Source organism: Euprymna scolopes, chromosome 6 (assembly GCF_053919585.1).
Source record: "Euprymna scolopes isolate OS-2025 chromosome 6, ASM5391958v1, whole genome shotgun sequence".
Taxonomy (NCBI): domain Eukaryota; kingdom Metazoa; phylum Mollusca; class Cephalopoda; order Sepiida; family Sepiolidae; genus Euprymna; species Euprymna scolopes.
This window is the reverse complement of record NC_136487.1, coordinates 136,633,957-136,659,376: the sequence shown is the minus strand read 5'-3', so window position 1 is coordinate 136,659,376 and position 25,420 is coordinate 136,633,957. Positions and strand designations below refer to the sequence as shown.

Sequence of the window (25,420 nt, the reverse complement as noted above, 5' to 3'; positions counted from 1 at the left end):
ATCTGGGAAGTATGCAAAAATTTCTTGCGGAATCTAACCGACGCGAGAACCCCGACGCAAAAAGCCTTTCGCGAAAATACACAAACACTCGTGCCAATTTTGCTTTTTATATATTAGACTAGTGGGGGTGCCTGGCATTGCCAGAGTGGTTTGAGGTGTGTGTTGAGCAAAAAAAAACAAAAAATGTGGTAGTAGGCAGCACCGTGACTCGTACCGTGAAGGAGGAAAAGAACATGAAAAAAGAAAAGAAAAGAGGATAGTAAATTAAATGAGTTTTGCCTGGGTGGAGGATATTGGCACAAAGATGAAATAAAAAATAAAAAAAAAAGATAGAGAAAGGTGGGATCGAACTCGAAAACATAGGGTAATTAATTTTCCTCGCTAACCATTACACCATAGTGGATAGTGAAATTAATGAGTTGGAAATTAACTTAAGAATCATAGGAGTAGTCACGCATGCGCAGAAATGAACATTGCTTTTAAATCTGGCTGGAGGCCAGTTAAGCTTCCCGCTTTCTGACATTTTATTTATTTGTTTCCCCACGAAAGCAAATTAGACACAAAATCGTTTTTAATGTTGGGGAAAACCAGCTCCCCTCAAAAAGGGGTCACTCTGGCCGTATCCAAATAAATAATAATTGTCTCGGTATGAAGAGTTTCCCTACATTGACCAAGGATGAATTACAGAACAGATACTACCCAGGTGAAGGCCATGAGCTGGTGGTTGCGTTCGAATAGTTACACTTTATTTAAAAGGAAAGGACAAACAGCCGAGAGGACAGGACGGTGAGAAATCTTTTAAACTCAATCAAAAAAAAAATTTTTAATTTAAAAAAATAAATAAAATAAAAGAAACTGTGTCCGTTGAATCTAAGACATTATAATCTAAGAAATATAAGAAAATTTTTCCCCGGAATCTAACCGACGCGAGAACCCCGACGCAAAAAGGCTTTCGTCGACATACATAAATGCTCGCATCCATTTTGCATTTAATATATTAGATTATACGTTTTGATCAATGTAATCCTTAACCTACAGGTGCGTCTTGTCAAACTCGGGAATCTTTTGACACTAAAAACACAATTGGGAATTACTTAGGGTTGCTAGGTGTTAAGTTTTGAACATATAGGAAAATATTTAACAACATCTAATCCTCACGAGGATGAAACGCAGAAAATTCTGTTAGCTCAATTGCCATATATATTTTAAAAACTTACTACCTAACTCTACTTATGTATTCAGCACTGTTGAATATATATATATATATATATATATATAGTCATCCACATGTTTCGCTGTTTCACAGCTCATCAGTGCGGCTAGACAGGCAACTACCTCAGGCCAGGATTAAAACCCGACCACCTGTACGACAAATATATATATATATATATATAAATATAAAATGTAGTCCATGAACCACTTGTGGAGAAACTTTCCACACTAAGTGTAAAATGCTACATCGTAGGATAGAGCACCATGACTCGACTAATCATCTGCGTGATGATATATATCTTAAAAAGAAACTTACCCATATTTATTGGGTCATCTGTTTTTAACCAAGGTAGTTGCTGCTTTTTAACCATAACAGCGATGAAAAAGCCACCAGTATTTTGATGATGAGGTAACACACGCAGACTGCAATAAGAAAAAGATAATTTTAACAAGATGTTTTATCTGATTTATGCATATAAGATTTTAACTCCTTGTGTCCCAGTGTCCTATAAAGAAAACACCAATTTTTTTTTTTTTTTTTTTTTTTAAATCTGTAACATAACATAATAGCACTACTTATTGCATAATTACTTTGAAGAATGAAAATTCATCTACAGGGTGGCCCATTTAAAGTAGCCCAGAAAATGTAGTAGAGAGGAACATTCTTTTATTGTTTAAATTACCTATATATATATATATATATATATATATATATATATATATATATATATATATAGAGAGAGAGAGAGAGAGAGAGAGAGAGATGCTGATAGTGCTCTCGGTTGACATCTATGCATTTCTGGGCACGTTTAACAACGTTTGCAGATACTGCCTGTAGATCTTCTCTGGTGATTCTCCTCCTAGCGTTGGTAATGTTCTACTTTAGTTGGTCTAGATTGTGAAGATTATTTGCATAAACTTTTTGCTTTAAACTCCCCCAAAGATAAAAATCACATGATGTCAAGTTTGGGGAACGTGGTGGCTTATTGTTCACTTTTCCATAAACATGTCATGAACTCGTGCCAGTGATCTGTGAGACGTGTGGCATGTAGCACCATCTTGTTGGAAAAAGAATTGCATTTTGTCTTATGGTGTCAGTTGGTCTGTAAGAAAAAGATTAGTGAGATCGGGCTACTTTTAATTGGACCACCCTATAATATTCATCAATTTCTTCCCAAGAGTTGTTGGAACCCTCAAAAATTCTTGTGAAATTTGCTAAAATTTGTTCGATGATGTATGAACTTCATGTATATATGGTATCAAATTGCATGCATGGGAGGCGTTTAAAAACATGATGGGGTTGTGGCAAAATATCTTCATCTAGACGTGGTACTGGCCATTGTTCACACAAGTTCTTGACATGGATGTAGTAAATGCATGTTCTAAAAGTAATGCCTCCTCTTTTTTTTTTTTTTTAAATTATTTCACCCAAGTGGATCATATATTCATGACTTGAAAGTTTCATCCGTTGCAGATATTGACAGTGTGAAGCAACCCTTGTCATGAATGTACATCAGAAGCAGAAAATGTGTCATTGAATTTCTCTATATAGAAATTTTTGATTTCAGAACAGTGACAAAGGTGTGAGTGACATAGCGTGTTCTGGACACCCATGCATAGCCACCACCTCATCGCTGGTAAAAGTGCATTGAGAATGAGACTACGTAGAAAAATAACTTCTGGAGCACAAAAGATTCCTTGTTTTAATGGTACTACTCCTGTCTTCATAGTTCTTGAAAATTTTTTTTTTTAAGTTAAAATACTGAGTGCATCATAGTTGGAATAACCATTGTACAAACTAATTCATAATGGAAATGATGAAATAAAAACTTTGCTTGATTTTAAAAAGTATAGATACACTTCATACCTGAAAGGAGCTGTGGCAAGAAACTCTACAGCAAAAAGAAGCTTAACCATATTCTTTAGGCTGATAAATGATGTCAGATTTGACCTGGAAGGTCACATAATTGCTAAATAGAACAAACAATGACGATGTCAAAATGAGTCCCACTAACTTATTGGCAAAACTGCAATGTAACTTTTTGTGTGAATTGCTTTGCTCCTTATAATGTGTAAATTTTATGTTGAATGTATCGTGCCTTGATTTTTAAAATATATCACATGTACCCACTTATAGAGCAGTCAATATTTCACTTTCTAAATAAAACAAGTGAAGCATGCATAGTCCCCCGTGAGTGCACAGTGAACGAGGCATATAAAAAAAATTGACTGTTCAGCATTTGCCCCCTATTTAGTCCCAAAAGTCTCCAGAGGACTTCAAATCCTGGTAAAAAGGAACAAACGGTGCAGTTTGATGCCTTAACATATGTAAATTTGAGTTCCACACCATGCAAAAAAAAAAAAAAAAAAAAAAAAAAAAAAAAAGGACTTAGTCCATCATTTGCAACCCCCCCCCCCCCCCCACTTAGCCCCAAAAGTCGCCAAGTCCTTAATATATATAAATTTGAGTTCAGCACCATGGAAAACTACTAAATAGACATACATAGAAAATTTTGGACAAATATGGTAAAATAGTCCCAAAAATGGGGTGTTTTTAGTAGCCCTAAAAGAGCCCCTGGGGCACACCAAAGAGTTATCGTGAAGTATAGACAAACAAAATTATATAGAAATCAGTTAATTACAACTTTTCAGAAAGTTTTATAAAAATCCAAGGCATTAATTTTTTTTAATAAGTATAAAAGTGTTAATTTTAGCCATATATATATATATATATATATATATATATATATATATATATATAAATAAATAAATAAAAGGCAAAAGTAGCATGCACATTTTTGTATGTCCAAGAAAGGCCTTTTCGGAGGAATTCTCGAAAGGGTTATTTTTTTACAACTAATAATAATAATAATAATAATAATAATAATAATATCTAGGATTTGCAAACGGATGTTGCATCTACATTTATTTACATTAACTTTTAAAAAATTCACGCTATTCCGTCCTTTCGTGTGTTTGTTGGTCTTTTTTGTATAAATAAAGCAAAACTCATCGAAGGAAAGCTGTCAGCGGCCTTTCATGCCAGGACATCTTGAAAGCAATTAGCTTTGATCAATGTTGGGAAAAACCCTTCATATCAGACAATTGCTACTCATCTGAGAGTTCCCCCTTTTTGGGGGGAGCTTGGTTTCCCCAACATCATGGGGAAACAAATAAATGAAACGGCGGAAAGCTGAACTGGCCTTCATCTAACGTTCATTTCTGCACCTGTATGAACTCATTCACTTAACAAGTCAACTTTTTGATTGCTAAATTTGAATGCTTTTCACTTCCTATGGCTTCGTAGCATAGCGGTAAGATGTTGCGTTTCCTTTCACTTTCTTTTCCGCCTTCATGTCACAGGTTCGAGCCTATCTGCCTATTAAAACTTTTTTTTTTTTTTGCTCAACACACACCTTCAAATACCTAAGCAATGCCGGGTAACCTCGCTCGCTAGTTTTAAGCCGAAAGGCACCCCTAGGTGGACCACCGGAGTTTTCCAGGAAAATCCGTTCTGTTACTTTTTTACTTATATCATGTTTAATCTTTGTGCAACATTTTCAAAAATTTCAAGGCGTAGTTATTGAGAAAAGTACGGACAGACGAATGGACAAGGGTGAATTTACAGGTCCACCTTCTTTTTATTGGCGACCAATAAATAACTTTTTACTTTCAATTTGTGTATTCTAAAACCATACAACATAATCACATTGACACACCGGTTCCCATCAGATCACCGAAGTTAAGCAACGATGAGCCTAGCTAGTATCAGATGTGTGACCATTTTGGAATTCTAGGTGCTGTATGTGCTCTCCGCTTATCTCGACATTGTTTCCAGTCATCCTGAACCTCCACTTGCCACTGGTATTCAACAATGCCAACTCAGGAGAGGTGTGGTTGGAGACTGCAACTCTCGCCACAACAATTCCACACGCAGGCACCCTTACAGTGGATATCCATAGTCTGTCAAGATTGAAGGAAGCTATCTTATTCTAAAACTATTTTTCATCACTACATTAATTTTTTTTTTTTTTTTTTTTAACAAGATAGTCACCACTCATCAAGGCCCGGAAGCCACTCGAGGATAAGGGTTATTGCGTGTATAGTACATTAGTATTGGAGATTTGATAAAGTGTCCTACTTAAGGCGGCGGTTCATCAGAAATTTGTTTACATTGGATTTGAAGACATCCAGATTGTATCAGGTGGGAAACAGGAAACTGATTTTGGCACAGTTAAGGAGTGGGGAAAATTTTTGACAGTGGTTTCAGCTAGACAGATGTTTATCGTGAAAGATTGGAGAGGAGGGACCAGAGATTGGAGCTCAGACGAGCACCTGCCATGGTAGTAACGATAAAACAAAGACATGTTCGCAACCCACTAGGCCACGAAACCTATTTTGTACTCTGTCAAGGCAGGATAGACTGTTTTTAGCAGCTCCTGCCCAGATGTGGCAGCAGTACTCCATCCTTGGACGTACTTGGCTTTTATACAGATAGAGAATTGCATCAGGGGTGAGATATCTTCTGGAGTGGTAGAAGGATCCTACCATTTTTCCAGCGACCTTGGCAACTGACTTGATACACATGTTCCATTTCAGGTCAGGAGTAAAGGTCAAGCCCAGAAGCTTATCAAAACAGAGCTTCCCCTAGACGAGAGCCACCCATTTCAATTGATGCCAGATGGGGATCAGAGCGTTGATGATGTAAAGATAGGAGCTTGGTTTTAGATGCATTAAAAGTAACCAGCAACCTCCTCCCCCACTGTACCACGCGCTCAAGATCAGGGGAGAGAGAATCAGAGAGAACTTTGTCATTTACGGCCTTTGATGTGTTGCCATAGATGGTCGTGTCATCAGCATAGATGTCAACGAATGATTTAAGTATGTGTTTTGGGAGATCATTGATGTAGATCAGGAAGAGAGTTAGGCCCAGGATGGACCCCTGAGGAACTCCAGCATTAATATTGAGGGCCTCTGATTTCTGCCCATCAACCACTACTCTTATGAGCCTATCGGAGAGAAATGATTTAATGATTGAGAAAACATTTCCAGTTATACTGTAGCTGGAAATCTTGTGAAGTAGGCCCTTATGCCATACCTTATCGAAGGCCTATGATATGTCAAGAGCAATTGCCCTAGAGAAGAAGCCTTTGTCGAGATTCGCTAATCCTATGAGATATAACAGTTAGCACATCTGCTGTAGATCTGGCAGAATGGAAACCATATTGTGTGTCGCTAAGAAGGTTATTTCTGCTGAGGTGGTTGACTACTTCTCTATTTAATATGGATTCCAGCAGCTTACTCATGACACACAGGAGACTTATTGGTCTGTACTGAGAGGGAGATGACCTGTCACCTGAACTTAAATACAAGGCATACTGATAAGGTTTTCCAGGGTGTTGGGAAGCACTTCTCTTTAAGGCAACGCTTAAAGAGTTTTGTAAGTATGGTAGCAAATTCTGGTTGAAGCTTTTTCAGCACAACAATTGGAATGCCGTCAGGGCCAGTTGCTTTACTGGAAGCAAGGTTCTTGATTAGCTTGGTGACCTCACGCACAGATATTTGTATGTTGTAGATCGTGTTGTCCGTTATAGGAGGGAATACAGGGAGTTGATGGCCTTCGTCGCATAGGGTAGAATTAGCTGCAAAGTTCTCGGCAAATAGTTTGGCCTTATTTGATGCTGACGAGATGATCTCAGATCCATTGATAATGGTTGGGATAGAACGCACGCTTCTGTTCAAGATCCTATTTGCTATTTGCCAAAACTGGTGGGAACCAAGCCACTGCTCAGCTACTTTGGATTTAACAGACTGAGCATATAGCTCTCTCGCATTTTTTATTACTCTTTTGCAGTGGTTGCTGGCAGTCCTGAAGGCAGCTTTAGTCTCAGTGCATCTATTACGTTGGTAGCTATGAAAAAAAAGTGATTTCTGTGCGCGATGGCAGCAGCACATTCTGGGGAGAACCATGGCTGACTGTTAGGTTTTTGTTGGAATTTTTTGGATGGTATGAATCGGTCTATGCCTACAATTACTCATTCGGTCAGGTCTGATACTATGGAGGACACATCCTTTTTAAACATGGAATGCAGGAGTAAATCAGATATAAGTGTACGGAAGCTATCCCAGCCGTAGAGTATCGATATACAGTACGGTGGAGAGATACATTTGAAGACTTATTGCATTTCGTTTTTATCTTAACTGATACAACAGAGTGGTCAGAAGATCCCAGAGGAAACAGAACGGAACTTGAACATAGCTCAGGGGAATTTAGATACCCTGAAACTTAATGGCTAATGGCGTTTCTTGAGATAACATTACAGTAAATATGGTTATTCGAATTATATGTAGGCTTGTTAACATACAGCTAAATTATTTAAGTATAATTGATTTGAAGCATACAGATCGCAGCGATCAACCCTCCCCCCATCCTCCAAGTAATGAACATGATACCCCCACCACCACCAACACCACATCTATCCATTATAATAAGTAGTTTCCAGCATATCGTGCACACACATACCAAAGGTTAATTTTCAATTTCTTTGTAATTTCTTCACCGGGAGGAAAATTGGACTGTTTGAGTTGAGTCTGAAGATGTTGTGGCACCTCATCGTATGAACTGTACCAGTCACCTTTTCTGCTCATACACTTTTAAAAGAAAAGAAGAAAAAACGATTTTTTTTTTTTTAATTTTAAACACGAGAAATACAATCAAGACTAAAAAAAAAAACAAAAATAAATAAATAAATAAAAAAAACAAAAAATAAAACAAAACAAGTTTGTCAAAAATGAAACAATACTTACTTTCCATGTGAGCAGACCAGGTGTGGATTTAAGAGCTCTTAATCTATCACTGACATCAACCAGTTCTATAGCACCTACAAGAGAAAATAAAAGCAAATAAAACAAGTTGTCTCCCCTTGCGATCACTGCTCCTTGAATAATATACACAACCATCAATCACAACTTTTGCTGGATTTTAGGAAAGGAAAAAATATTATTTTAGCCAATTTTCTGTATTTCAGAACTTTTTTAAATGAGGATCATTCGGACTACTATTCTCATCTTAAATGTTATTTTCACAACAACTCGCCCATTGTAACCTCCAACCTTCTTCAGGTGTATTTTGCCAAACCTGGGAATCTGTATGGAATTTTGAATGGAACACTTTATTTAATCTGTGTGTATGGGGAGTTGGAGGTTGGATACTTGCTTTCGTTCCGTTAGTTATGACTGGGTAATTTGTGATTGTATGATTAGTATAGCTTGTACGGAGGAAATTTTTTTTCTTTAACTGCAACTTAACACTCACCTTTAACCTAACGACTTTTGAGATTTGCTGAAAACGAAGATCACTTTCAAATTTTGGGCAGATAAGTAGTTTTATGGATATTAAGACATTTTTTTTCCAATGTACAACTTCATGAATTTTAGTGACTGCTGCTATTCTTAACATCGTGGGGAGTGGTAGTGGTGGGGGTGGGGGAGGGATAACACGCATGCGCACTAGTACTTGTTCAGTTGGGAAAAAACGTGGCTGCCAGTGATAATATAAGGGATTACATTAGATAAGTCTTAATATCCAGAAAATTATTTCTGCTCCAAATTTAAATGTGATATTCGTTTTCAGCATACCTTAAAACTTATAAAAGTCATTAACTTAATGGTGAATGTGGAGTTGCAGTTAAAGTAAGAAAATACTGATGCTACTAAACTGTACTTCAAATTTTCATCAACATCCATTACACATTTTTAATTCTAGAAAATGTCTAAAATCTAAGGCTTAAGGAGTCTTAAAAAATTGAAATTCAAGAATTTTGCTTATTTAATGTCTAATACTTATGGATAAATTTTCAAACAAAGGTTGTATTGGTTATTATGCCCCCTAAAAAAAAAAAAAAAAAAAAAAAAAAATTTTTTTTTTTAAAAACCCTGAAATTTGGAGAATATTAATCGATAGCTAAAACGTATCGTTAAAATTTCACAAAAATTATCTGAATTTCCATAGAGCTTTCTATTCCCCTATTTCCCCTCTTGCATAAATTAAACTAAATATATCCCACATTATACACTCTTTCTAATTATATTATAATTATAAGGCTAGTAATTATATTCTAAAATTCATAATTAGTTAATCTGTTTAGGGGTAAATCCTATACGAATATATATATATATATATATATATATATATATATATATATATATAAGTATGCTTAGCTTTATACAGATAATACTGGTAAATTACATTCTAATGACCAAAGAAAAGAATTAGTAGACAATGATAACTTTTGTTAATTTTTTATATTTTTTTTATTTACATTTTAATTTAGGTGAATTTTCTTCTTTACTCTCTTACATGTTTCATCGTTATGATGGAAAATATTATCCTTATTTCATCCGGCAGCTCATCAGAGACAAACAGATATCAGTAAAAATCAACATAGATTTAATCAACAAAATAAAAAAGGATATCATACTAAATTAGTTAATCAATACTTCTTTCCTCAAAGTATTTTTAATACTTTAATAACACAAGATACACGCAAATATAACTTACTTATGGAATTGAGTTATGTTTGAAAAACACTTGTTTTAACTGTACTAATCATCCTTAATTTAAAATAAACTGAGCAATTCATCCATCTCTTTTCTTAATATAGAAGTAAAGAGTTTTTAGTCATGTAAGAAAAATGGGTTCATGCTAAGAATTCATCCTATATTAAAAAACAAAAATAAGGAAGAATCTGTATAATGTACAAACCTATGATGAAACAAAAAGATCATATCTCAAAAATCACGTAAATTGATCAAGTACTTTTATTTTTCAAATAAGAAAATTAAATTTTATGAGTTTCTGAAGAGTGACCGCTTCACCTGCCACTTTGAAAAAAAAAATAAATAAAAATAAATAAATAAAAAAACAAAACAAAGGAAGATAACTCAACAATAATTCATGCTAGATTGATGTTTTAATACCTATGAATTCCCATCAATTGCTTAAAAATGATTTTCTTTATAAAAATAAGACTATTTAATTCATTTACATAAATTTTGGAATAGGATATTTTCATTTCGCCATGGGTAAATACAGGTTTTTCTTCATTTGTTTTTTTAATATGGGGAAATTCTGGACAAGAATGGAAGAATGTTTTAAAAATGATACCACAGTTTATGAATTTTAAAACGAAATTGAAAACTTTTTCTCTACCTTCACATTTCTGCAACATGGACGTAACAACAGCTTCATTTTCAGCAGGATTAAATGAACATGTTGAATAGACAAGTCGACCTCCGACGCTAAGTAACTCCAAGCCTCGTTTCAGAATGCGAGATTGTAACCTAATAACATGAAACAAAAAAAGAGTTCAACAAAAATCAGTGCTTGTGCTGTATAATGGGATTTAAAAAAAAAAAACCCAAAAAACACTAAGAACTTCCACAAATAAAGAAAAATGATCAAGCAAGAGGTTAAAAAAAAAAAAAAAAAAAAACAAAAAAAAACGGATACCAGCTGTCCACCATTTTCTATTTTGAAATGACAGATTACAATTATTTTGTCAAAATCAGACTGCAGTTACCTCCCCTTGCTCTTTTTACAATTAAGTGAATTTTATTTTTACTTGTAATTATTTTTCTATTCGACTATTTTTGACATGACACTTAAGTACATAATGTTTTACATGAAATACATTAATTTAAAATCCCATTATACTACACAAGCACCCAAAATGCAACAACAAAATTTAACAACAAAAGTAAAAAGAAAGAAATAGAAAAGAAAAAAAAAAAAAAAAGGTTTTTTTAAGAGCGTCTAATTATTTCTTGCAATTAAAAAATAATTTTTTTTTTCAATTCTGTCGCAACAATGGGATACAGGACAGGGTTCAAAACAGAGTCGTCAACCTGATAGGTCCTGAACTGTCATCTAAGCTTCAATCTCTGGCCCATCGATGGAATGTTGCATCAGTCTGTCTGTCTTTTACGAGTATTTTAATGGTAGGTGCTTCAAACTACAAGCCTTTGTACCCACTCGACGTAAATACGCATGACAAACTTGACAAGTATATAAATCCCACTCTTACACCGCGGAGATCCCTAGAAGCCACAAAGCCTTCTACTCTAATAGTTTCTTTCCTTGGACTGCTAGACTTTGGAATTCAGTTCCGGGTCCCTGTTTCCCTGATGTACTGACATGCAGAAGATCAAGTATAATGTAAACAGCTTATAGTTCTAAATTTCATGTTTAATTTTTGAAAATTTAACTTTAAATTATAGAAAACAAAACAAACAAAAAATGATTGAATATTCTCAAACCGATGTTTCTTACCATTTTGAAATGTAGAAATAGTTACCCGCTCCCCACAAAAGTTATATTTTGCATCTGCAATTGTCTGTCAGAAACTTAACATAAAATCTTTAGCAAACCAAAAGAACGTCCAAATTAAAGTAACCGGTGTTTCGTCAGATTCAGTTCCTGTTTTGAGTCGCTTACTCTTGTGGTTTGGCAAGTTTCGTTCTAATTTTTATTTATTAATTTAATTATTTAAATCATGATGAGAAAGTACAAAATAGTTAATAAAGTCTCCCCTTTCCCATCTCTCCATGTTAAGCATGGCATTTAAAATAATCTGCAATTTACTTATCGCGCTGGAATAATAACATTATTATTTAGAAAGCTATTCTTTACACGGCAAGGGGAAGGATTTTGTTAACTATTTTGTACTTTCACCTAATAATTTAATAAATCTACATATCTATAAAAGTGAGAATCCATGTGTGTGTGAGAGGACACTTTACAACCCATATACTCAACAAATTTTACAGACTTGAAATTTGGTATATAGGGTATTCAGACATGTGGAAAACTTTTTAATCAGTTTTCATCCAGAGAAAAAGTTACTAAGGGATCAAAATTGAAAAATTGATTTTTTTTTTTGCGTGGGGGGTGGGGTGGGGGGGTCGGTCATCAAGAATAAGTAGGTTTGAAAACACTTTAAAGACGTGTCAAGTTGGCATAATGGTTATCATACTTGACTCACTGTCTAGATTTTGGGTTTGATCTTAGCTCGAGAATATTTTTTTTTTTTTTTTTTTTTACTTACAAGTGAACTGTTTAGAAAGAACAATACTCACATGCACATATCTCAGTTTGTATACAAATTAAAATATAATATTTATACTGTTTAGAAAAAATATGTTACTTGCATCATGCACATGTCTCAGTTTCTTTCTATTTTCATTTTTTTTTTTTTTTTTTTTTTAAGGAATTCAATGTTACTTTTAATACCTATGGTATTTCTGTTTGTAATAAAGAATTCTACATTAATTAAAATATAATATTTATGCATATTTTACAACCGGGCAACACTGGACGGCCTGCTAGTAAATTAAATTTGAGAAACTGAAACTCTTATATTACGGATAAAGTTTAATATCAGGAACTGAATCTGACTATGCATTTTGAGTTGATTTCTTTTCTTTTAACAAATCCTTATTCGGTTATTCGGGGGGGGGGGGGGGGTAAAAAGGGAAAGAATAAAAAGCCCCCCCCCCCAAAAAAAAAACAATAAAAAAAAGATTTTACTGTACGTGTACAGTTTAATGAAGACATTAAAAAATGAAACTATCGAAAAAAAAAAAAGGTTATATTGTACGTATCTGTTTTGGACTGAAGATCTCCAAAAAATTTTTTTCACTGAATTTGATTGAGTAGTTTTTTTTATTTCAGCGGAAAAACACGTTTTTATGAGAGCACATTGGAGTCAGCCATCTTGGAAATTTTGAACATGCCACGGGAAGCTAACTCAATTTTAAGCGTCGACACTCCTTCCCCATCTTAAATACTAACTTTTCTTCGTAAAAACTGAACCTTTTGCTCAGTATTATAACAAATTGTTTTTTTCTCTCTAAAAGAAAACAAAAAAACTACTTGATGAAATTAAGTGAAATTTTTTTCCGAGAACTTCATTCCATAACAGATACCTATAATATAACCTTTTTTTTCTCTCTCGATATTTTCATTTTTTAATGTCTTGATTAAACTGTACAAGTACCGATTTGCCTTCAAAATTAAAATCTTCTGCTTCTCCATAATTGAATTTTCATTAACGTTTTTTACCAGAAATGTAGAAAAAAATTTTTTTTTTTTAAAAGTAATCCAGATTGAGGAATTTTAGGGAAGGAATCTTCCACATTGCAAAAGACAACCTTTTTCCACGTTAAGTTAAATAATTTCATGTCATTTTAACTTCTGCTTTCTGTTTAAAGTCCTGCCAGTGCTACACCGAGGAAAAGTCCCTTCTGATTAATACTTATGTAAATTCCAATTTAATTTAAAAACTTTACATAAAAAAATGCTTCTTTTTCAGAATGGTTTTATTTTTAATACAATAAGTTATAATCAAAATATATTTTTTCAGTCTTTACTTCAAATTTTTTTTTTTTTTTTTTAAGTCTTTACATTAACTTTACAAGCAAAATAGCAACATTTGTTCCATTAAATGTATACAGTCAATTTATTAGAATAGATGTGCTTCATTATTAAATAAAAAAGAAAAGGTTGATATGCCATCCAAAGCAAAAACCACTTCTAGTCAGCTAGCATGCTTCCTAATTTTCAGCGTAACACTACAGAAAGCTATGACAAGGTAAATCAGTTCCTTCGCTTTTTTTTCTCTCATGCCTGTATCTCCCATGTGCATGTACTCTTCTTTTTTTTTTTATTACGTTTTCCTGATCACTATTTTTTATTTAATAATCATTGAAATTTTTTTTCGGTCTTATTTTAATTAAAAATTATTGAAATTAATTTAATTTTTTTTAAGAATTACTGTAAACACTTTTTGCACTCTTTTTTTTAAAACTAATTAAAAACACTTTATAAAAATCTTTTTAAGCAATTAAATATTTAATAAAGACTAATTGTGTTATTTTTATCTGTATAATTTTGTTAATTTCTATTGTATATCTTTTGATAATCTCCTTTTATATTTTATTTCAATAAATCGCTTCAGAATAGAAATACTGAAGAACAATAAAAGTGAAGAAATTGATTTGCCTTGTCACTGCTTCCAGTAGCACTACGCCAGAAGTTAGGAAGTACGTTAGCTGACTATAACTCCTAACATGAGATTTTATTGATTAAGAGAATTTTATTAAGTCTCTCTAACATGACATAACATTTAAAACTAGTTTATGAGATGAACATTTCCACAAAAAACTTACCCATGTAAACTCGATCCATGTGCCGGATGCCAAGTGTCCCAGATATCAGGATTTTTACGTAAAGTTCCATCACCACTAAAAATAAAATAAGTAACTTAAACATACACAAACTATTAAATGGCTGAATTTCAAAATAATTCAGCCCTTTCCAAATGTAAATGACTAAATACAAAAGTTAGGCTTATTTTTTTAAACAGTCAAAACCTAATACAAATTAATCCAACTTTACACAATAGACGCACCATCCTTTTTATTCACTGCATAATGTATATTCAATAGTCACGATTTGCATATTGGCTTTGAAAAAGGAATTCTTATTAATTAACTATTATTTGTTTTTTTTTTATTTTTAATCAATGATTGCTTTAAATGTGATCCACCGAATAGTTCTATTTCTGACTATTTTACTTCATGGGCAAATATTTTGCATTTGTGTTGAAATGCTTCTTTCTTTAGAGGGGAATGTTTAGTTCTCTCCTAACGGGGGGGGGGGGGGGGGGGGGGGGGAGAGCCTTGTTGGCATTCCCCGGCAAGGGCACCTCAGGCAAGTAGCAATAAACTAACACCTTCTCAAAGGAAAGTCAAGGCCTGGAAGGGTGGACCTCCTAGAACTGCACGGAACTTAACTCCCACCACAAAAACCAACTGGGACCAGATCATTATAGGAATGGTCTAATCTTTAATTTTGGAGGCCCGAGGATAAAAATCTTTAGCTTTTTAGAGGGGACCAACTTGTTGAAAAACAAGTTGCAAGTGAAAAGGCATATTGATGACTTCTTTGCCTTACGATCACAATTAAAAAATAAATATATCAGAATAAAATCTGTAATTTTAGAAACGCTTACATCAAGAAGAAAAAAATGTACATAAATCTGTTTGAAATTACTAAAATGTGAATGTTTCATATTTACAAAAAAAAAAAAAAAAAAAAAAAAATTAATGAATGCAATGTATCATTTTAAACTAGCAGGTCTACACAGCATTACGATTATTTAGTAATTTATTTATATCAAAAACAATTGGTTTCCCACTGGGTAAATCTTTGCAAGAAGTGAAACACTTAAAAACCCAAGTTAAACCTTACTTAAACAAATACGCGGATAATATTTTACATAATTTGTTTTTTAAAAATCAATTTTTTTGCAAAATCAATTTTATTTCAAAAACTTATAGGCCGTTAAACACAACCAACCATGTTTATTTTCTCTAAAAGTATTTTTTAAAACATCTCAATGATTAAATGAAATTTAAGTTAAAACTCAAATCATAATTCAAGCAGATTTTTTTTTCAAATAAATGAAAACACTCATATAAATCAAATATTAGGCTGTCCCAAAAGTTTGTAAACACGAAAAATTGAATTTTTATACTATTATTAACTGTTTTTTTTTGCATTTATATTGTTATAGTGATCTACAGTTTTCTATTCCAGATGACAATTGATAAAATTGAGTAGCGAGTTTTGATTCGTTACTGCAGACAAGTTGAAATTTGCTGTCAATTGCTCAGCAATCCATTGGACGAGCGTTTTTAGAAGTGCATTGTGACATCAGACGAGAAATAGGTCTATCAGGTCCAGCACAATCAAGACAAGCAAGGGGTTTAGGAAGTACAAGAGACACTGTCGGTTCCAAAACAATATTAATTTGACAAGTTATGTTGTGCGTTTGGTGGAACTTTGACAGAATTATGCATTTTGAGTTGGTTCCAAATGATCCTGCAATCAGTGCTGAAGCGGGTCTACAAAAAGTTGAAGCAAAAGTACCCGGCTCTGATCAACCGAAAGCACACTGTGATGCAGCAGGACAATGCCAAGCCACACACCGCGAATAAGACCAAAGACGAGTTTGAACAGCTGGACGACGTTGAGGTTCTACCACATCCAGCCAACAGTCCTGACTACTCTATCAGATTACGACCTTTTCGCTCAATGCCACACTTTCTGAAAGGCTGCCCATTCAACTCATTTGATGAAGTCAAGGAAGCTTGTCAAAAATTCTTTGATTCGAAACTGAATGGTACTTTGACCAGATCTGAAAACTTGCAGATCGATGGCAGAAAGTCGGGAAAATGATGGTTTTTATTTTGAGGATTAATTTTTGTTGTTGTTGTTGTTATTACCTATTGAGTAAAATTTCAATTTTTTGCAAGTGTTTACAAACTTTTGGGGCAACTTAATATTTCATGAAGTCAAATTATTTGATTCATATAATTATTTTCATGTATTTGAAAAAAAAAAAAAAAAAATTGAATAAATCATCTTGCATCGCAATTTAGTTTTGATTTCCCATATTTTCATTCACTGACGTTTCAAATATTATAAAATTGAGTTTCAATAACTACACATGTGCCAGCATTTTCACTACAAATATCAAGACATTTAAAGACAGTCTCCAATAATCCGCTATCTCCCTCCCTCTCTCCTGAATCTACAAAGAAATCATTTGCATACCTATTTTAGTCATAAAAATATTAGGAACAAGGGAATATTTTTTTGTGTCTATTAAAAGTGAAAAAAATATTTTATTTTTTTATCATCAATTATTGCGATTGAACCACCTCTGCTCACAAAAAATTAAATTTGCATATATAACTATTCTTTTCATTTTTTTTTATTATTATCAGTTATTATCAAGATTAATCATGTTGACAGACCAAAATTAAGCAACGTTGAGCCTGGTCAGAACTAAAATGGTTGACCATTTGGGAATTCCAGATATTGTATGTGCTCTCTGCTCATCTCGTCATTGTTTCCAGTCATCTAGCACTTCTCGTTGCCACTTGACTCCAGCATTACCAATACAGGAGAGGTGTGGTTGGGGATTGCACAACCCTTGCTTCACAATTACATGCGTGGCTACCCTTACATGGGGTATCCATTGTTTCTTAAGACTGAACGGAGACATCGGCATCATATTATTAAGATTAAGCCTTTCTTTCTTTTCTCATAAAATAAATTTGCATACATAATTATTGAAACGAGTTGAACATATGTACATCCATTTTTGTTTTTATTATTTTAAACCAATGCTTCAATATTTCAAGTAGTGAAATTTGCAAAACAAAAATAAGCTGACAGAGTCAACAAGTTCTAAAATAAAAGTTTAATTTTACCTGCACGGAACATCAGCCAAAACTCTATCATAACTCACAAGATCACGACAATTCTGAAAATTAAAAAAAAATAAAATTGTCATTAACATTCCTGCACTATATTTGGTTAAGTTTATGTGAGTGTGTGTGTGAGTATGTGCACATGTGTGTGGTTGGTTTGTTGTTTTACGGCATATCAACTCTTTTCAGGTTATTTAATGCCGAATTCGAAGATTTTGAAGAAAATTTTTTAATAGAATATATTTGTTGTTTTCGAGTCGGTTTCTATTTAACCCATAGTTGGGACCCTAACAGGTACTACCACTCCGGGTCAGAGTGGACCTGGGAGCAATGGCAATTAAAGGGTGGCTCCACACTCCCCAAAGCCCGCAAGCTGGGGCCTCACCACTGGATATAGTTTAAGGTCATATCCAGGACCTGCATGTGTGTGAGAGGAGAGTAACAAAATCTTTTGTTCTCCTTGGAGTTGCCTAGGAGCAAGATATAAATTATTAGATTACATTTTAATCCCTTCCAGCTATTTTCAATATCAACATAATTTTTATTATTTATACTATCATGAAAGCAAATGGGAGGAACGGAATTACCTGGGATAAAAAATGCCATTGTGTTTTGTTCTACTCAGCGTTGTCCAGAAGCAATAAAAGTAAGATTGCAGTATTACATTTAAAACGGATTGCTCTAGTAAATTAATATTATTTACAATTTATCAAACCTATTAAGACTAGGTAGAGAAATGGGCTGAGCTGGAGATAAAGGGAGGGTTGAGGGTGAAGGGTGGAAAAATGAGGGACAGAGAAAAATAAACTGAGGAAGAGCAAAATAAATCTTTTACGATAAAGATTTTATACACACTAACATTTATTTAGTTATTTTATGTTTTAAATGAAAGAGAATTTTAAAAAAAATTCTATATGAATCAAATATTTCAGTCTAAACAAGATCTTTTTAATAATATATAGACAATTTTAATTTTTTTTTCTTCATATCAATATCTAATGTCTCCATTGTTATTGACGGTCTTTAAATATTTTGATATTTGTAGTGAAAATGTTGTCATGTGTATAGTTATTAAAACTCAATATAATATTTGAAACCTCAATGAAAATATGCGAAAATAGAAACTAAATTACTATGCAAAAGGATTTATTTAAAAAAAAAAAATTTGGTGCTTGTTCAGATAGAGTCAACAGAATGATTTTTTTTTTTTTTTTTCAAATATTTCATTTTAAGCAAAAACAGTATTTACTTATAATATTGAAAATAGTAATATATCCAAAAGTTATGAAAATTCATTGAGTAGAAAATTATTTATATAGTTAAAAGTAATTTTTACTGAAAATTGGGGGAAATTGCATTTTCCCCAGATTTGAACACCTTGAAGATTATGAATATAGGGAGTATGCTTATCTTCTTTTTCGCCACTTAAATGACTGATGCTTTGTTTTAGATGATAGCGATAGACTTTTTTTTACTAAAAAACGCAATAGCAGTTGTTCTACTAGATGAATTTTTGGATATATTTTTGACATAACTAGTAAGTACTGTTGCTTTTGGTTAAAACCACATATTTTTTAAAAAATCAATCTGTCGACTATCTTAACACGCACCAAAATTTTTTTCAAAATACATGAAAGCAATTATATAAATCAAATATCTCAGCCTCATGAAAGATTTTATTTCTATAATTGTTTTCATTTATTTAAAAAAATAAAAAATAAATCTGAATAGTGATTTGGTTTCTAACTTTTCTCATTTCATCATTCAGATGGTTCAAAAAAAGTACTTCAAGAAAGTAAGGTTGGTTGGTAGTGTTCAGCAGCTTACCAACCTCTAAAGGGTCGTTTAAGACCAGCATTTAAAAGAAAAATCTATTTGATCTTAAAAAATAGTTTACAGGGAATATTTATCAAAATATTTTTTTTGTCCTTTCGTTATTGCTTTCAAAAGTAAAATGTTAATTTCTTGAAAAGTTTGTTTTCAAAAGTAAAATGTTTTAAGTCAGGAAGCCAGTATCTTTACATAAAGAAGCATTTTTCTGACAAAAGGAGAAGAAAAAGCTGTATTCTAGGCTGGCAGTATTTTGCATAAACAGCCGCCAGAGATGTCGGAAATTTTCTGTTTCTATGTCTATCCTTGTAGCCATGTCACTAGTAAGGGTGCTGGAGGTAAACGTTTTATCTGGGCTGACGTTATCCGCCTGATCGCCAGGGACCCAAACCTTGGACTAACCACTAAGGAGACTGCCCTATCAGCAGGCGAAAAGTACTGGGGCTGCTGTATTGCCATTTGGCGAATGGATTCTGGATCATGCAGTAGCTTCTGGTGGGGCCTCTCGATGCCATATTAGTGGCAATTTACGGCTAATTGTCACGGCTTTACCTTTTCATGTGCTACAAAAAAAAATAAATTTCTTCATTTCTATTTCTCTCTTACTTTCCCTCTCTGCCCTACTTCAAGCAAGTCTGTCAACCTAGTCCACAAATCCCAAAACTCCATGAAAAGTTTCAATAAAAAATACACGATTAAATCCGGATCTCCAACTTCTAGCGTAGACCCCCACTACCATGTCTCCTCCTTGAACATCAGGGGTCTACGTTATAACCTTCCAGACGTTGAAACCCAATTACAGGAGACTAAACCAGACATATTATTTCTAAGTGAAACTGGCATTGGACAGACCATTTCCCTAGATGAGTGCGTAATTAAAGGATACTCTAATTTAACTTCCAAATCTTACCAAGATCGCCATGGGCATGGAATATGTCCCTATATGAAAGATGGCTTTCCATGTGGTAGGGACATCTCCAGAGAAGATACTAACTTACCCTATATGTGCTCCCGGGTTGCACTTGCTCAAACTACTGCATTTATATTTGCTCTCTATCGCCCACACAACAGCGGAGTTACTATCTTTAAAAGCATATCTGAGAAAATTGACCATGTCCTATCTGCTTATACTTCAGCTAATATACATGTCTGTGGAGACTTCAATGTTCACAATGTGAAATGGTTAACTCACTCAAACAAGAACTATGATGAGGGGAGATTCTGTCATGATTTCTCCATTGCTTATGACTTCACTCAGATTGTTCACGAACACACCCGTGTGCCCGACACTGACGGCCAGTATGCAAGTCTCCTAAACCTTTTTCTCACAACTTACCCTGAACTGTGTTCAGCTTCCGTTCTGTCTCCACTTAGATCTTCCGACCACTTTGTTGTATCAATTAAAATAAAAATGAAATGTAATAAATCCTCAGATGTACCTCTCCATTGTACAGTATATCGATACTCTATGGCTGACTGGGATAGCTTCCGTTCATTTATATCAGATCTACCTCTGTGTTCCATGTTTAACAAGGATGTGTCCTCTATAGTATCACACCTGACGGAATGGTTAATTGTAGGTATAAACCGTTTCATACCCTCAAAAAAATTCCAGCAAAAACCTAACAGCCAGCCGTGGTTCTCTCCAGAATATGCTGCTGCCATTGCGCACGGAAATCACTTTTTCCATTGCTTCCAACGTAATAGATGTACTGAGACTAAAGTCACTTTCAGGACTGCCGGCAACCACTGTAAAAAAGTAATAAAGAATGTGAGAGAGTTGTATGCTCAGTCTGTCAAGTCCAAAGTAGCTGAGCAGTGGCTTGGTTCCCACCAGTTTTGGCAAATAGCAAACAGAATCCTGAACAGAAGCGTGCGTTCTATCCCAACTCTCATAAATGGACCCGAGGTAATCTCGTCAGCATCAGACAAAGCCAAACTCTTTGCCAAGAACTTTGCAGCTAATTCTACCCTTTGCGACCAAGGCTGCCAACCTCCAATATTTCCTCCTGTATCAGAAAACATGCTATGTGATATACAAATATCTGTACGTGATATGGCCAAGCTAATCAAAAACGTTGATTCCTGTAAAGCAACCGGCCCTGATGGTATTCCAATTATAGTACTCAGAAAACTTCAACCAGAACTAGCGCCCATCCTTACAAAACTGTGTAAACTTTGTCTTAAGGAGAATTGCATCCCGGCACCCTGGAAAATCTCATTAGTATGCCCCGTATTTAAGAAACCTCTCAGTACAGGCCAATAAGTCTCCTGTGTGTCATGTGTAAGTTGTTGGAATCTGTTAAATAGAGAAGTAATCAACCATCTCAACAAAAATAACCTTAGTGACACGCAATATGGTTTCCGTTCTGCTAGATCTACTGCAAATGTGCTTAGTTATATCTCATAAGATTAGAGAATCTCTTGACGAAGGCTACCTTTCTAGGGCAATTGCTCTTGACATATCAAAGAGTATGGCATAAAGGTTTACTTCACAAGATCTCCAGCTACGGTATAGCTGGAAATGTCTCCTCAATTATTAAATCATTTCTCTCTGATAGGTTCATAAGAATAGTGGTTGATGGACAGAAATCAGAAGCTCTCAGTATTAATGCTGGAGTACCTCAGGGGTCAATCCTGGGCCCAACTCTTTTCCTGATCTACATTAATGATCTTCCAAATCACATCCTTACATCATTCGTAGACATTTATGCTGATGACACTACTATCTATGGTAGCACATCTAAGACCATAAACAACCAAGTTTTCTCAGATTCTCTCTCCTCTGATCTTGAGCAAGTGGTACAATGGGGAAAGAGGTGACTTGTTACTTTTAATGCATCTAAAACCAAGCTTTTATCTTTACATCATCAATGCTCTGATCCCCATCTGACATCAATTGAAATGAATGGCTTCCGCCCTGGGGAGGCTTCATGTTTTGACAAGCTTCTGGACTTGACCTTTACTCCTGATCTTAAATTGAACACATACATAAAATCTGTTGCTAAGGCTGCTGGAAAAATGGTGGGATCCTTCTATCGATCCAGTAGATATTTCACTGCTGATGCAATTCTCTATCTATATAAGAGCTAGGTACGTCCAAGGATGGAGTACTGTTGCCACATCTGGACAGGAGCTGCTAGAAAGGACTTATCCTACCTTGATAGAGTTCAAAATAGACTTTGTAGCCTCGTAGGGGATGCCCTTTTCTCTTCCCTGCAACCTCTTACTCATAGAAGAGATGTTGTGAATTTGTCTCTGCTTTATCGTTATTTTCATGGAAAGTGCTCAGCAGAGCTCCAATCTATGGTCTCCCCTCGCCAGACTTTCACAAGAATCACCCGTCTAGCAGAAAACACTATCACTAATTCCCCCACTCTTTATCTGTGCCTAAACATAGATTCCATGAACAAAGCTTCTTTCTTAGAACTGCACACCTGTGGAATTATCTTCCGTTTTCCTGCTTTCCAGCTGACTACAATATGGTTACCTTCAAGTCTAACGTAAACAAGTTTTTGATGAACCGTTCCATATAAGTTAACAAATTTCCATTACTAACGATTACTATATTGTCCAATTTCTACTGTATACTCTTTAACCTTTATCCTCGAGTGGCCTCTTGGCCTTGATAAGAGGCGATGCCTATGTAAAAAAAAAAAAAAAAAAAAAAAAAGCAGGGAAGAAAGAAAAAGGGAGAGGGGAGCGCATTATTGTTTTTGTTTTTTGCTCTACAGAACATTATTAAGTTTTGCAAAGAAATTGAAAAAAAAAAATAAAAATAAAATTAATACATGGTGAATTTGAGTCAGGAAGTCAATATCTTCAGACAGCCTTATCTAGTAGCACGAGAGAGGTAGCAAGGATAAAAAAAAGTGTAAAATTATAAATACTTACATCTGAGTTAATTTTTAAATTTGGCATTGTTGCTGCATCATGATTGACTACAATACAACAAGGACTCTGCAAACGTTTCACTTGATGGACCATCATGTAACATCGTTTGTTGTCGATATCATTAGCTACGACAAAACCCTCTGGAAAACAGAAACAATAACTTTGCAACAGGTATTTGCTTAGATAAATAAAGGAAAAGATTTCCTTTAAGGAATCACAAAGTTTTTAAATATTTGATTTGAGCTAGGATTTATGAGAAAGTACATTAATAATAATATAGATGCATTTAGCATACTTTAATAATAATTAAGCCATGTGCTTAAAATGTAATTGACTCTCTGCCTCTCTACTTCCTTGATCTTTCAGCCTACTGGATGATCAGTAGCTAAATAAATCGTTCATCATCAACTATAATGTTGTTTATCGAGTCCTGATGTTGGAAGCATGTTAGGTGACTTTGATTGCAAAAAAAAAAAATTTTTTTTAATGATGTACATGCCCATGATGGAAGGAAAATATATTCCAAAAATCGCATAAACTGATGAAGTAGTTTTATTTTTATAAAGAAAATCATCTTTAAATGATTAACGAGAAATAGTAGGATATTACAACATAAATCTAGCAAGTATGAATTATTATTGAGTTATCTCCTTTTGTTGGAGATTTTTTTTCAAAATGGCCTACAAAACAGTCACTCCTCAGATACTCATAAAATTTGATTTTCTTAAAACAACTTGATCAATTTATATGATTTTTTAGAATATTATATTATTGTTTTATAACAGGTACGTACATCATACACATTTTTTTTTTTTTTTTTAAATATAGAAAGGTATTTGAGACAAAAAGCAAAAATTTACAAAATGGGTTTTTAGATTCTTTGACAAATTTAACACTTATTGAAACATAGATATTAATGCATTTTGTGAACTAGATTTTTGTAAATGTCCCGTAAGGCTTGGCCGGAAACTTCGCAAACCACTGGAATATGCTGAGTTCTGATCAAAATGATTAGCCAATCAGAAAATGACAACAAATGTGATTGCCTAATGTGAAGCAACATAATTAGCAGACGACTTTTGATAAACTGGAAGAAAAAGAAATTTCTTTTAGTCAGTAATGGAGCAGAACACGGCAATTAATCTAACTATGCTGGACAAATTTAGTACAGACACCAGAGCAAGTCCTAAAGTACTGTCAACAGAACAAACTGATAGCATTTGAAATGAGGTGCAGGACATAGCCAAAAAAAAAAAAAAAAAAAAAAAAAAAAAATTCTAAAGAGAATGTTGGGTGGGCTTGAAACATACTGTTACCTTTAAAGGAACTAACGCCCCCCCCCCCCACTTAATCACGCAAGAAAAAATGTTTGGTAATTGAGCATAGCATGGTAGCTTAACTTAACTTTCAAACATGTCACTAGAGGGTGCTCGCATAGATCAATTGAGGTATGGAAGTACAAAACGGAAACAATACCTCCGCTTTTCTCCCAAACTGCTTATTTTTTATTACTCATTTAAATAACTGTTTATTTAAATTAATGTTATATAGTTTGGTAAACTCTTTAGATATTTAACAAAATATATTTATTTACAGAAATATATAAAAAAAAAACAATGAATGTGCCGCATTGAGTTCTAGCTTAAAGCTTTTTTTTTAAGTGTTTGTTTCATTTATCTAGATATTTTGAAAATATATTTATAAAAACATGAAATATTGTTTTGAATTCTAATAAGATTATTCGTACAACTGTTCAGCTATTTTTTATTGTGCATTCACCGTTTTGTAACTTTAAACTGTAAAAATGTGACACGTACATTGTTTTTTTTTTCATGTTTTTGTAAATATTTTTTAAATATCTAAATAGTTTGCCAAAAAAAAAATAAAAATAAAAATTGATTAAAATGTTTAATTCAAAACAATACTTAGCAACACATTCATTGTTTTTTTCATGCTTTTGTAAATAAATACATTTTCAAAATATCTAAATAGTTTGCCAAAAATAAATAAATAAATAAATATTGATAAATTTTTTTTACAAATTCAAAACAATATTTTGCGACACATTATTTTTTCATTTTTCTGTTAATAAATATATTTTAAAACATAAATATATTAACGTTAAAATATCTTAATATTTTGT

At 33.7% G+C, this 25,420-nt stretch overlaps 1 protein-coding gene across 1 annotated transcript in view; it reads right to left on the bottom strand.

The window, feature by feature from the left end:
- Nucleotides 1–25,420, bottom strand: part of LOC145278251 (RNA cytosine C(5)-methyltransferase NSUN2-like) — a 74,413-nt gene that overhangs the window by 33,684 nt on the left and 15,309 nt on the right. The window contains exons 6-12 of the mRNA XM_080130540.1: nt 23,359–23,417; nt 17,554–17,606; nt 14,440–14,514; nt 10,424–10,554; nt 8,020–8,093; nt 7,736–7,863; nt 1,529–1,635 (exon numbers count right to left, since the gene is read on the bottom strand). Of these exons, the coding sequence (XP_079986666.1) occupies nt 1,529–1,635; nt 7,736–7,863; nt 8,020–8,093; nt 10,424–10,554; nt 14,440–14,514; nt 17,554–17,606; nt 23,359–23,417 (627 nt within the window). The remainder of the gene's footprint in view (nt 1–1,528; nt 1,636–7,735; nt 7,864–8,019; nt 8,094–10,423; nt 10,555–14,439; nt 14,515–17,553; nt 17,607–23,358; nt 23,418–25,420) is intronic.